At 36.3% G+C, this 12961-nt stretch overlaps 1 protein-coding gene across 1 annotated transcript; it reads left to right on the top strand.

Annotated features, from left to right (window-relative positions):
- The first annotated feature begins 239 nt into the window (after positions 1–239).
- On the top strand, positions 240–10701 carry LOC115214215 (40S ribosomal protein S16). Its single transcript, XM_029783325.2, has 6 exons — positions 240–347; positions 467–515; positions 3679–3780; positions 4526–4622; positions 9524–9571; positions 10521–10701. Exons 1-6 carry the CDS (start codon positions 343–345, stop codon positions 10664–10666), a joined length of 447 nt encoding a protein of 148 aa, XP_029639185.1. The 5' UTR covers positions 240–342; the 3' UTR covers positions 10667–10701.
- The last annotated feature ends 2260 nt before the right edge of the window (positions 10702–12961 follow it).

Below are 12961 nucleotides of genomic sequence, written 5' to 3' on the forward strand. Positions count from 1 at the left end.
GCCTGAGAAAGATATTTGGCTGCTATTTCTAGCAGTCAAGTGATCATGTGGGAGCGAGCGACTATTGTAAGAAGCCACATGGCATTAAACCGGAAGTAAAAATATAGCCTGAATCAGAATAACATTACTTAATATTTTTAATAAAATCGCATTAAAATTTCAAACTATTAACTGAATAAATAATATTATTAAATAATTAAATCAAAAAAATGTTTTATAATACGTTTCTACAGCGATGTTTTGTGTAACGATCGACACACATACTGGATTGAGGATATCTGCTCATATGATTAGCAAATGTTCAACCCGTAGCACTTCCTTTTAGAACCGACATCTTCCAAGATGAAGTATGCTCCATTTTCTTTCTATAAATTTCTTTGAATTTGGATAGTTTATATTGAAAGAAACTTCAAATTAATCTTGTAATTGATTTAATGGATTAATTGATTTTTTTTCTCTCTTTTAGTAGTGCTCCAAAGCAACCCATACAGGCTGTACAAGTCTACGGACGTAAAGTAAGTTTGTGAACTCCTTTCCATTAACACTCATGGCCATATTTATTCAATGTTAGAAAAAAGAATTATTCAACCCTACAAATGTTTTTTTTTGCTTAGTTTCTTTTTGTTTGAAATGTATTTGTTGTAAATTAATCACTCCTCCCTAACAGATTACGATGTTAAAAATAATTAACTCTTATAATTTGTCGATGTTAATTGTATATTATCTGATGTTTGAGTAATACACCCGAAAACGTTAGATTTTAAAATTTGTCTCCTAAAAATAATTTTAGTAGCCGATGATGGAGCTTCAGTGGTTGCCCAGTGTTAGAAATAGCTTCCAAGTCTAAATTGCCCGCTATCATCTTGGAAAAGAAAAACAAAAAATCAGTGTAACGTCGTTTCGTCCTCTCTCATATGCTCCACGTGGTCTTTTTAATCGATTATAATTAACGTAGCAGTTTTAGCTCTTGATCTTTTAATACACTAAATGTATTTTCGCGGGAGTTAATATTTATTAATCATATTCTTGAATGTACAAGAAAAAGCTTTTAAATGGCAATCAAATGTTAGATTGCTTTTCATTCCGTCATTTCCCTCCTCTTGACCGACATTTATTTCCACTGCACAAATATACTATCATCAATACAGTTTTCGGTACTACTAACGAACAGTGTTTTCTTTCTTATAGTTTATATTATCTAGATATAACTTTAATTTGTTAAAGCTTGGGAATGTTACTGATTTGAGATCCGAAATTTGCATATTTTTTCCTCTTTTAACATTGATTTCAGTGCAATTAGTGATCCTACAGTGATATGATTTTGCACGGGGGACGAATTTCCTCTGTCACCGGTCACGTTTTGTATGGATTGAATGAAGAAAACTTCGAATCGTTTCAAAAATGAATTGCCCATTATACAATGACTTGTATGTGAATATAAAAAAAATTTAGCAACTTTTATTTGAAAGTATTTTGCCACATTACCTTCGAGTGAACCTATGAGTGTTGTTGATAAGGTTAGACAATGCGTTTCAGTGGATATAGCTATGCAGAATATTGTATACCAACCAGTAAATTAGCAAGTTCGAAAGTCTTAATGCAAAACACGGCAAATATTGCGATCTGGAAAAAATACTGATAGTAAATTTTTGGAAAGGGGAAATTCAGGACATTTATTCGCTCTCTGGGTTACACGAGTGGAGATCGACTGGTCACGACTAGCTAGCGTGGATGCGCGAGTGCGCGCACCGGGACCACATTCTTAAATAGATGTTAATCTGTTTTGGTGGTTAGGGTTTTTGTTACGCCGAAAACGGGTTGATGCACTTGGCTAATATGAAATCTTCATTACGATCCAATTCTGTTGCACGGCCTAGTAGCGTGGTCATTTCAAGAGACTTATACCAAAATATGGCTATTTATCATTTAATACGCTTATTCTGTATTTGTAGTAACAAAATACTGGAATTTATTCCTAAAGAAACCTACAAAATGGAATAAATTTCCTTATACATAGTAAAATGAAATACTTACAAATACCTACAGATAGAAAAATATGAATCAAAAGTTGTCATTAACCTTGCAATCAAATTTACAATTACAATAAATAAAATGGGATAGATTTGAAAAAGCATTTTATGAAGGTTAAATTAGATATAATATTCCTGTCATGGAAACTTGTAAAGGATCCCACACTACATAAATACAACCTTGCAGATTGCACATTGGAAAGCTGTTTCAATTGACTGTCCACTAGTGACCACATAGGTAAGGCATTCATGTTTGTGACAACCTTTTTTTTATGGAGACTGGCTACATTTAAGGGACCATCCCTCTGGCAGGCCTGTTCTTCCAACAGTTGTCTCCACAAGCAACCTGCTCTCAGTTGCACTGCCCCACCTACTTGGACCTGAATATGGTCTTGTGCTTTTGTATAGTAAAAATGCATAACAGTACTCTTGTGATATACCAAACCAGGTATCACAACCAAGTGATAGCTCATCATCTGATTCATACACCTCCTGTGTAACTTGTAATAGGTTCTCAGTGTGCTATTTTCATCTTCATGTCAGTTAAGCACTTTGTGGTCACTGGCAAATTTCCTTTGTTTTCCATCACTTTAAACAATTTTCCTTTTATATCTAGTGGCAGCTCTTTTCTACTTGCAATCACAGCAGCACACATATTCCCACAGCTTCTAAATCCTTTGCAAGTTTGGCAACTGAAAAACCAATTGAAATAATATATGGTGCTGGTTTTACTATGGAAGTGTTAATTTCCAGGCTACATCATGTTCATTTATGTTGTCTCTCCCTCATTTAAAAATTCATAGCAATACTCAGTACTCTCCTCACAAAGTTTCCATACCTTGATTCCCTCATTTTGTGGGTTTGCTTGACATATTGTTTGAAATGTACAAGCCAGCCTCGCGTGCCGGTGGCACATAAAAAGCACGTTCGTGGCCATTTGCCAGCTCTGTCTGGCACCTGTGCGGGTGGCACGTAAAAAGCACCCACTACACTCACGGAGTGGTTGGCGTTAGGAAGGGCATCCTGCCGTAGAAACACTGCCAGATTTGACTGGGCCTGATGAAGCCTTCTGGCTTCACAGACCCCAGTAGAACCGTCCAACCCATGCTAGCATGGAAAACGGACGCTAAAACGATGATGATGATGCGATAACTTAAATTGATAATTATCTTCCTGATTTGTAATAGCTTTCATATTTTTACATATGCTCTGAATGTCATTGAGAAGGGTGCCTTATTTTATGTAAGGAATCATAATCTTCATGTACTGGCATACTACTACTGTTTGAAATATGCAAGAACAATTCTTCTGGTGGAAGATTTTCATTTACATTGCTTTAAATCATGAAATTTGTATCATAGAACCAGCAGTAGTCTCGGGCAAGTTGAGATCAATAGGGATACTCTCACTTTGAAGTATTGTCCTCATTTACAATTACAAATGCTGCATTGATTGTAACCAAGAAAACCAGGACAATTTTGTTGGATTGTAATAGGTCTCTCTGTATAAACTGAATGTAAATTAAAAATGCTTACTCTTTTATTCCTATAATTTTCACTGGTTATAGTAATTTGTGTTTGTGCTAGGGTGCTGTTGGGAGAATATGCGAAGGATATGTAATAATTGTTTCAAATTTTAAATATTTCAGAAAACTGCCACTGCTGTTGCTCATTGTAAACGTGGTCGCGGTTTAATCAAAGTCAATGGTCGTCCATTGGAGAATCTAGAGCCACAGATTTTACGCTATAAGGTAAGAATTTCCAAATATGTATATTTCATTAACATATAGGTGCAGATATGACTGTTTAGTACGAACTTTGCTTCCCAACTACATGGTTCTGGGTTCAGTTTCACTGTGTGGCACCTAAAGCAAATACCTTCTATATCCCTAGACTAGCACAAGCCTTGTGAGCAGATTTGGTAGAAGGAAACTCCTTGTCTTGTTATTGTCTCTGTCATACAAGTAGTATAATGTATTTCCAATATTTTGTGAGAACATGTCTGGTCTTGGGGAAATCTATCACCTTGCTTGGAAACTGGTGAGGGTTAGCAACAGGAAGGGTATCCAACCATAGAAAATCTGCAAGCATGGAAAAGTGGATGTTAAATTGATGATTATATATAACCATTTCCATTTAATCATGGAATTGTCATATCTTCATCACTGGAAACAATTTGTTTATGCTTGAGTTTTCTTGCCATTTTGTAGTTTTGTTAATATCTCTAGAACAGTGATTTTACTTCAACCATTGACAGTTGCTGCTAGTTAGAAAATTCATTGGTTGAACTATATTGGAATAGCTGTCTAAACTACTCTACTAGATTAATGAACTTCCTTTATATAATTGTCTGATTTAGTTTTTCAAATAGCCTATGACATGGCAAATCAAAAGAGCAGAAGCTTTCTATGGTATTTTATAAATTTACAGAAATGAATATTTTATCTTTAATATCCTATTTTAAATAAGCTGTAAATGTAAATTTCTTTCTTCTAGCTACAAGAACCACTATTATTGCTCGGAAAAGACCGATTTTCTGCAGTTGATATTAGAGTAAAGGTGAAAGGTGGTGGTCATGTTGCCCAGATTTATGGTGAGTTCTTTTCACTTCTAATTTTCACATCTAATTTAACTTTATCTCAATTTCATATTTAATCAAGAGAGAGGTGTAGTAGCTAATCATTACAAGTTCTCCCAGCCGGGATAGATGGATATAGTTGTTGGTACTTCTTCTGCCTGTATGGCACCTTGCACTAAAGTATCTACTATAATAATACTCTTGTTTTTCTCTGTTACATGTAAGAAAGGAAGGGGTGATGGCATATTTAGTAGTGGGATGATGGGAGTTCTATGGTGAAAAAAATCAGTGTTTCTACTTTGTGTGAATGTTTGTGTGTGTGTGTGTGTGCTATGGAAGAGGGATAGTGAACATTTAATGCCAAAAAAGAATTCGAACAGCGTTTTAACTCTGAGTATATGTTTGTATCTGATTACTATGTACCTTATTTTATACCTTATATATAAAATACAATTAGCCATCGTTTTTGATCGCACAGGGCCAGCTAGTGTGTATATAATTCATCATTTAGTGACAATTCAATATTTTGCATCTGAGTTGCAGCTATTCTGTTGGCAGAATGCAGCTAGCTGGACACTGATTATTGGCTGTTTTGTCAGTGCACTGGTTTGTTCTGAGAGGAAGTGTTTAACCTGTGACAGAGCAACTAAAAATTCTCATGACTAAAGACTTTGCTGATTTCAAATGGGTCATTACTTTCATCAAAGTTCTCAATAGAGGAAAATGATTGGTGTATCATGTACAAGGTTATGTCTTTGGATTGTTCTTTACTAAGTCAATTCCTTTTGAGCAATAGGGTGGTATTTGGTAGTTAGAAGATGGTTTTATTTAGGAATAAAACCCTAGGGTGGGCCTCAGGAAAAAAGTTTCATGAAATAGGTGAACTGTGATTGTACTGAAGGATTGTGCTGGGGTTAATCACTTGGATTGGAGCCGCTTTCACATCCATTAACTGTACATATGGTTGTAAGAGCATATATTCAGGAAGGTTTTGTGTGTTGAGCCTAAAATTGGAACCAAATTTACTTCTTAGAGAATCTTAGCTAATAGTAGATTATGTAACAAAGTTGGAAATTTTCTTAGCAAAAATTGCTTGTATGGTGATGGTAACTTTCTGATGTCATGGGCAATGATTAAGGGCTCTTGAAGAAGGATAATATTGGTAAATTTAGCTGTCTTTTGTGTATCAAAGATAAACACATTTACTGCAAAAGGTAGTCATTTATCAAATTGGTAAACCACCAAAGTAACTGCTTTCAAGAATCAGTATCTCTATCTCAAAATATTGTGCTGTAGGTTGATGTGGGTTGCGATATATGATTAAGTAGTGATATTCAGGAATATAGACAGACTTAATTAGTGCAAGTAGTTCAAGATGGTAAATAATTTGGTATCTAACATGGCATGGATGAGGACATGAGGATTTCAAGAGCCAAGAGAAATTATGTACATGAAAAATATTTGAGGATGATTTCAGAGAGATGAAATAGTTGTCCTCAATACATGATGAGCAATAGTTGAACTATTGTTGGTAATTATGAGTGTTAGAAGTAGATGAACTTGGAATGGGGAACAGCTAGAGTAACATGAAGTTGTTGCTAATGGTACCCAGGAGAGATAGGTAAGTGGTGGGGGTGTGGATTTTACCCAATTGCAGACACTAAGTTGCACAATGTTGTGTGGAATGAGAATTGTAAGTAATGTGGAACAATGTGGTTTCTGTATTGTGATTGATTTCCACATAAACTGGTGTTGGGGAAATGCCAATGGTTTAATGAAATGGGCCTTTTGTTTTAATCTTATGTTGTTAACCCTTTCGTTACTATATTTCTGACCAAAATACACCCCTCATGAGTTTCAATTAAATTCTAAAATAATCATGAATTTAGGCTTGTTTCATTAAATAACTGTAACTTTTTTACTTATCAACATTTTAATATGATATTTGGAACATAATTAAAGGAAGGGTTCTTAATCAATTCTATTGCATAACTTTTGTCTCAAAGTGACTTTAATTACAGGTAAATCCAGGTAAATTGAGCAAACGGTAAAAATATTAAAATTTTAAATTGAACAAAAGGTAAAAATATAAAAATTTTGTTTAAACATCACTATAGAAAATGAATCATCAGCTAATATTCAAATGGGTATGCAACAAAATTTTGATAAAGAAGAATTGTGCACATCACTATATCATCAGTTGAATTTAATGCACAACAGGTGTACCATAAAGGTGGAATAAACTGAAATATTGGAATCCACCGTAAGTTTGACCGAACTAAAGAAATCGGTCAAAAAATAATATACGGCCCTGGTTATGGAATGGAAGTGATAAATTCCAGACCACATCGTTCCCTAGGCCATGCTGACTAACATTATTTTCCCTGTATAAAAACTAAATCCACGCAGTACCCAGTATTTGCTTCACAAATTTCCCAAACTTTGAACCCCGATTTTGGGTTTGTTTACAATTTGCGTAAGTGTGTGTTTCCACATTGATCGCTTCAAACAATAACTTCCAGACCACATCGTACCCTAAGCCATGCTGACTAACATTAGTTTCCCTGTATAAAAACTAAATCCACAATAGTACCCAGCATTTGCTTCACAAATTTCCCAAACTTTGAACCCCGATTTTGGGTTTGTTTACAATCTGCGTAAGTTTGTTTCCGAAGTGATCGCTTCAAACTAGCATACTGAAAAAAATAAAAGTCTAATGGTTTCACTTCCTAAGAAAGGCTATATATAAACTTTATCTCCTCAGAAAAATTGCTAATAAAAACATTTTAAAAGTTTTTTTACTTCATTCCGATGTAAAATCGTCTTTGCTGTCGCCTTCGCCGCTTTGTTTCTTCGGAAGGCGCTGCTTTCATTTTCGGATAAAAAAATATCCTTTTCATTATTGTACACCACGTGCTTTAGTACTATTTCATTCTTTTTCTCGATATCTCCCTATTTTCCGTTGACAAAGCTTTAAATTCGGAATCAATGCTTGATAACATGAAACTCCTATCCATTTTCAAAGTTGAAGAAAAATCGATGCCGAAAAACATGTGGAAAAAAATCTCCCAAAATTCACTGAGTTGAGATATCACTTCAAGCAATGTCGGATACTATAACTTAGCTATTTACAATGTGAAATCACATGCCTTAACGAATGTACCAACGAGATTTGGGTTCAAATTTACATTTAAATAACAATGGGTTCTAATGGCCGGGTTGGTACTTTGAACCAAAAAATTTTTCAGCCGGCTACAGCCGGGTTAGTAACGAAAGGGTTAATATGCTTTTAGATGAAAGGTAACCAAGATGCTAACAACTGTTCATAAATATCCAAGGTGTAAATTGTTTTTTACTGGAAACTCATACCAATGGCACTACTTGTTGCTGAAAGCAGGCTGTCTTGGTTTGAATGTTTGTAGATTAGTAAGCTATAGTAAATGGATTTAGCATGGTTTTAACCTATTGCCTGCCATGAGCCCCATTTGGGGATCTGCTAAAGTCTCACTGCCAGTTGTTTGTTGTATTTTAAGTGAATTGCCTATGTACATTATATTTGCAGAGGTGTGTTTAGCAATATTTAGTAGTTTGTCGTTATTAGCTCTGGCTAATTTTAGAGGACATTTTGTCATAAATTGCAATTTTTGAACTTAAAAATATTGACTTGTTTCGAAAACTTTTCTTTTGCATTTCCTGTCTATATCATCATCATTATGGATATTTCGTACACATTTGCATCGTATTTGGATTTTTGTGCTATATATTTTGTTTGCATAAAGAAGTACTTCACTTTTCAGAGCCTTTCATTAGGAGTAAAACTAAATTTCTAAATCTAGAGGAAATAAATGATTTGTTGAATGATCCTGATTTTGTGGCTCAAATTTCTTATGTATCTGATGACGATACACCAAAAGGTGAGGTGGAACTTCCTCCTGACAATGTGTGTCGTTTCTGATGAGGAAGAGATAGATGAAAATGAACTTGGTGATAATTATCCAAATGATGTACCTGGATGCTTGGAATTGCACTCAAATGGTTTAGAAAATTCAGGAACAAATTCAAGAGATGGATTTGAACCTGCAGCTAAACATCGAAAGTGCAAGACGAAATCAAAACCAACTTGGAATACATCATGAAGAGTTTCATGTTGGAAGAGGAAATTTTGATGCAATAAATGATAGAATCAACAAAAAAATCATTTCAAGGATAATCCCCTGTAGAGGCTTTTGAAACACTTATTGATGATGTGATAACCCATATTGTAAGACAAAGTATCATATGCTATTCGAAATAATCGACATAAACTTCAAATTATCACTGGATTACTTGAGAAAGCTCACTGGATTATATTTACTAACAGGCTAGCGTCACTTGCCACAAGAACAAATGTGTTGGTGTGAGGATGAAGATGTAAAGATTCAGTTCATTCATGAATGTATGGCATGAAATAGATACATTGAAATTAAAAGAAATTTGCACTTCAATGAGAACTCTACATGTGGAACAGGTGCAATTCTTAAAATCTTCAAAATTGTACTACTAATTCAAATGATGAACAAAAGATTTAAGGTTTTTTCAAAGCACCTGAGCAATTGAACAAGTGGTGCCGTATTAAGGTTGCCATTTTCTGAAGCAATTCATAAAAAGTAAGATTTGGATACTAACTGGGCAATGTACTGCTCCACAACAGGTTATTGTTTTCATGTTGACTTGTATGAAGGTAAGAAAGGAGGACAAAATTCTTCATTTGGATTAGGAGCTACAGTTGTTTTGAACAGTTTTGCAACTTCAGAATCCTTCAGACCACATAGCTGATAATGTTTTTTTACATGTTTTGAGCTTAAAAAATACAGAGAAAGGAGTTTGTGTTCATCCTGTCTAATGAAAACTAATGTATTTCTTTTTAATTTTTGCAGCTATCCGTCAGGCTATCTCTAAAGCTCTTGTTGCCTACTACCAGAAATGTAAGTTTTGTGAATCAGTCTTTGTTTTTTTTAAGTGTTTTATAACATGTTAGGTGCCAAGGAATGATGTTGCAAAGCTCAACATTAGTTTCACATATGAGTTTAAAGTGTATTCCAGATTAGTGGTTGCTGCTAGTAATATATCTTTTAAATTTTATGTCTACTATAATTGATTTCCAAAAATTACATTACTTTTGCCTATTTGAAACACCTAGTACACCCCCTGAGGGTCTTTATCCAAATCCTGCTGGATGTAACTATCTTGTCTGGTCTTTAATGTTGATTGGCATAAATTCCTGTAATATATTAAATTAATAAAATAAATTCTTGAGTAAAATAAAAAAATTAGAGAAAAAGTTATGTGAAATATGGTACAAATTTGTATTGTTGTTTAAAATCTCACATGTAACCATTTAATACTACTAAAGTCCTTATCAGATGTTACAAATTTTTCTGCACATCTATTTCTTAAAAAATTCATAGTGCTCACAATATAATAGGGATAGGCATTTTGGGGGTGCAACTTTATTTCAATTCTTGGTGGATGGAAACTTGTATTCTTTAACAGTAGTTCTCAGTTTTATTAGAAACAAATGTTAATATTCTGTGTTATTCTAACATGATGTTATATTCTTTTAATAACGCCTTCCATGCTCTGACAATGAGTGCAGACATCTGTGTGATTTAAGTTAGCTTTTTACTCTATGGTTGGAGTTCAGTCTCACTGCACAGCAGCTCCAGATTAGAAATAAAGTACATGGGTTGATGAAATCCTTTGAAGGCAATGTGTAGTATGGCCACTGTCCAATGGCTAACCCAATTGAGAAAAAAAAAAACACACACACCAAAAACACACCAAAAAATCAACAGAATAGAACAATTAAGAGCTAATAGTGTGAGAATGTCGTTGAAGTTGTAAAATTAATTTCCCTGTTATTTTTTATTTCAGATGTAGATGAAGCATCAAAGAAAGAAATCAAGGACATTCTTGTTCAGTACGACAGGTCTCTACTTGTAGCTGATCCCAGGCGCTGCGAGCCCAAAAAGTTTGGTGGTCCTGGTGCTCGTGCTCGTTACCAGAAATCCTACCGTTAAAATATATGTAATAAACATGGAATTTTTCTGAGAAACCTTTGAGTTTTTTTCGTTTTTGAAAAGAAGCTGGATTGAGATTGTGTTTTCAAATCTATCTGATCTGTTGTAGCATAGAGATAGGCTTAAACAAAAAGCCACACACACACACTTGTTTGCTGGGCAGATTTTGTCTCTGTGTGAAAGAAGTGTCAGCTGGCTGTGTGACATGAATTTGTATATTTGAAAAACTAAATGGTTATTAAGAATAATGCTTATTCATAATGTGTTCAGACAACACAGCTGTAGATACTTATCTATATGGCATTAATAAATGGGGCACTTTCCTATATAACCATATTTCTGTAAATTTACGTGATACCAACTCACTAAGATGGTTCTTGGTTCTATGGTAGAAGCTTCTAGTTTTGAGCATTCAGATTACTCTCTCTCTTTTACTAGTTTCAGTCATTTGACTGCGGCCATGCTGGAGCACTGCCTTTAGTCGAGCAAATCGACCCCGGGACTTATTCTTTGTAAGCCCAGTACTTATTCTATCGGGGGTCTTTTGCCTAACCGCTAAGTAACGGGGACGTAAACACACCAGCATCGGTTGTCAAGCAATGCTAGGTGGACAAACAACACACACACACACACACATACATATATATATATATATATATATATAGGAAGGCTAACTAGGAAGATGGTTTTTGTATGTGGCAGATGCACAGGAACAATAAACACTGAAAATGCTCTGAGACCAACTTCCGTCACTTTCCAGGGAGAAAAACTAGAAATAGTTGATAGTTTCCGTTACCTAGGTGACCAAGTCAGCAGCGGGGGCGGGTGTGCTGAAAGTGTAACTGCTAGAGTAAGAATAGCTTGGGCAAAGTTCAGAGAGCTCTTACCTCTGCTGGTGACAAAAGGCCTCTCGCACAGAGTGAAAAGCAGACTATGATGCATGTGTACGAACAGCCATGCTACATGGCAGTGAAACATGGGCCGTGACTGCTGAGGATATGCGTAAGCTCGCTAGAAATGAAGCCAGTATGCTCCGATGGATGTGTAATGCCGGTACTCACACTCGGCAGAGTGTAAGTACCTTGAGAGAAAAGCTGGACCTAAGAAGCATCAGTTATGGTGTGCAAGAGAGACGTTTGCGCTGGTATGGTCATGTGGCGAGAATGGATGAAGATAGTTGTGTGAAAAAGTGCCACACCCTAGCGGTTGAGGAACCTGTGGAAGAGGCAGACCCAGGAAAACCTGGGACGAGGTGGTGAAGCACGACCTTCGAACTTAGGTCTCACTGAGGAAATGACTAGAGACCGAGACCTCTGGTGTGCTGTGCGCGAGAAGACCCGGCAGGACAAGTGAGTCCATAACCCGTGGCCTTCTACATGGGATGGAGCCAGCCTACGTATGCATACCTTCCCTTCTTGGGACACAAAACTCTACTTGTGAAGACGTGTTGAGGTAAGTGAGGATCAGAATCGAAATCGATCAATGAAATTGCGGATGTGTTACCAGTGCCGGTGGCATGTCGAAACTCTACTTGTGAAGACCCTTTGAGGCAAGTGAGGATCAGAATCGAAATCGATCAATGGAAATTGCAGATGTGTTACCAGTGCCGGTGGCATGTAAGAGAACTTTCCGTTTCGCGACCGTTGCCAGCACCGCCCCGTTTCGTGTCCGTTGCAGCCTCGCCTGGCCCTCGTGCCGGTGGCACATAAAAAGCACCATCCGTTCGTGGCCGTTGCCAGCTCTGTCTGGCACCAGTGCGGGTGGCACGTAAAAAGCACCCACTACACTCACGGAGTGGTTGGCGTTAGGAAGGCATCCAGCCGTAGAAACACTGCCAGATTTGACTGGGCCTGATGAAGCCTTCTGGCTTCACAGACCCCAGTAGAACCGTCCAACCCATGCTAGCATGGAAAACGGACGCTAAACGATGATGATGATGATGATGATATATATATATATATATATATATACATACATATATACGACAGGCTTCTTTCAGTTTCCGTCTACCAAATCCACTCACAAGGCATTGGTCAGCCCGGGGCTATAGCTGAAGACACTTGCCCAAGATGCCACGCAGTGGGGCTGAACCCGGAACCATGTGGTTGGTAGGCAAGCTACTTACCACACAGCCACTCCTGTGCAGATGTAATATTATTTTATTTACAGTGTTATGAATTAATAGTGCATACCAGCGTTGCCTTACTGGCACTTGCATCAGTAGGACATGAAAAAACATTTGATACAAATTAAAACTTATCAAAATTTCATTAATTTATGTTCCACACCAGTTTA

Source organism: Octopus sinensis, linkage group LG7 (genome assembly GCF_006345805.1).
Source record: "Octopus sinensis linkage group LG7, ASM634580v1, whole genome shotgun sequence".
Taxonomy (NCBI): Eukaryota; Metazoa; Mollusca; class Cephalopoda; order Octopoda; family Octopodidae; genus Octopus; species Octopus sinensis.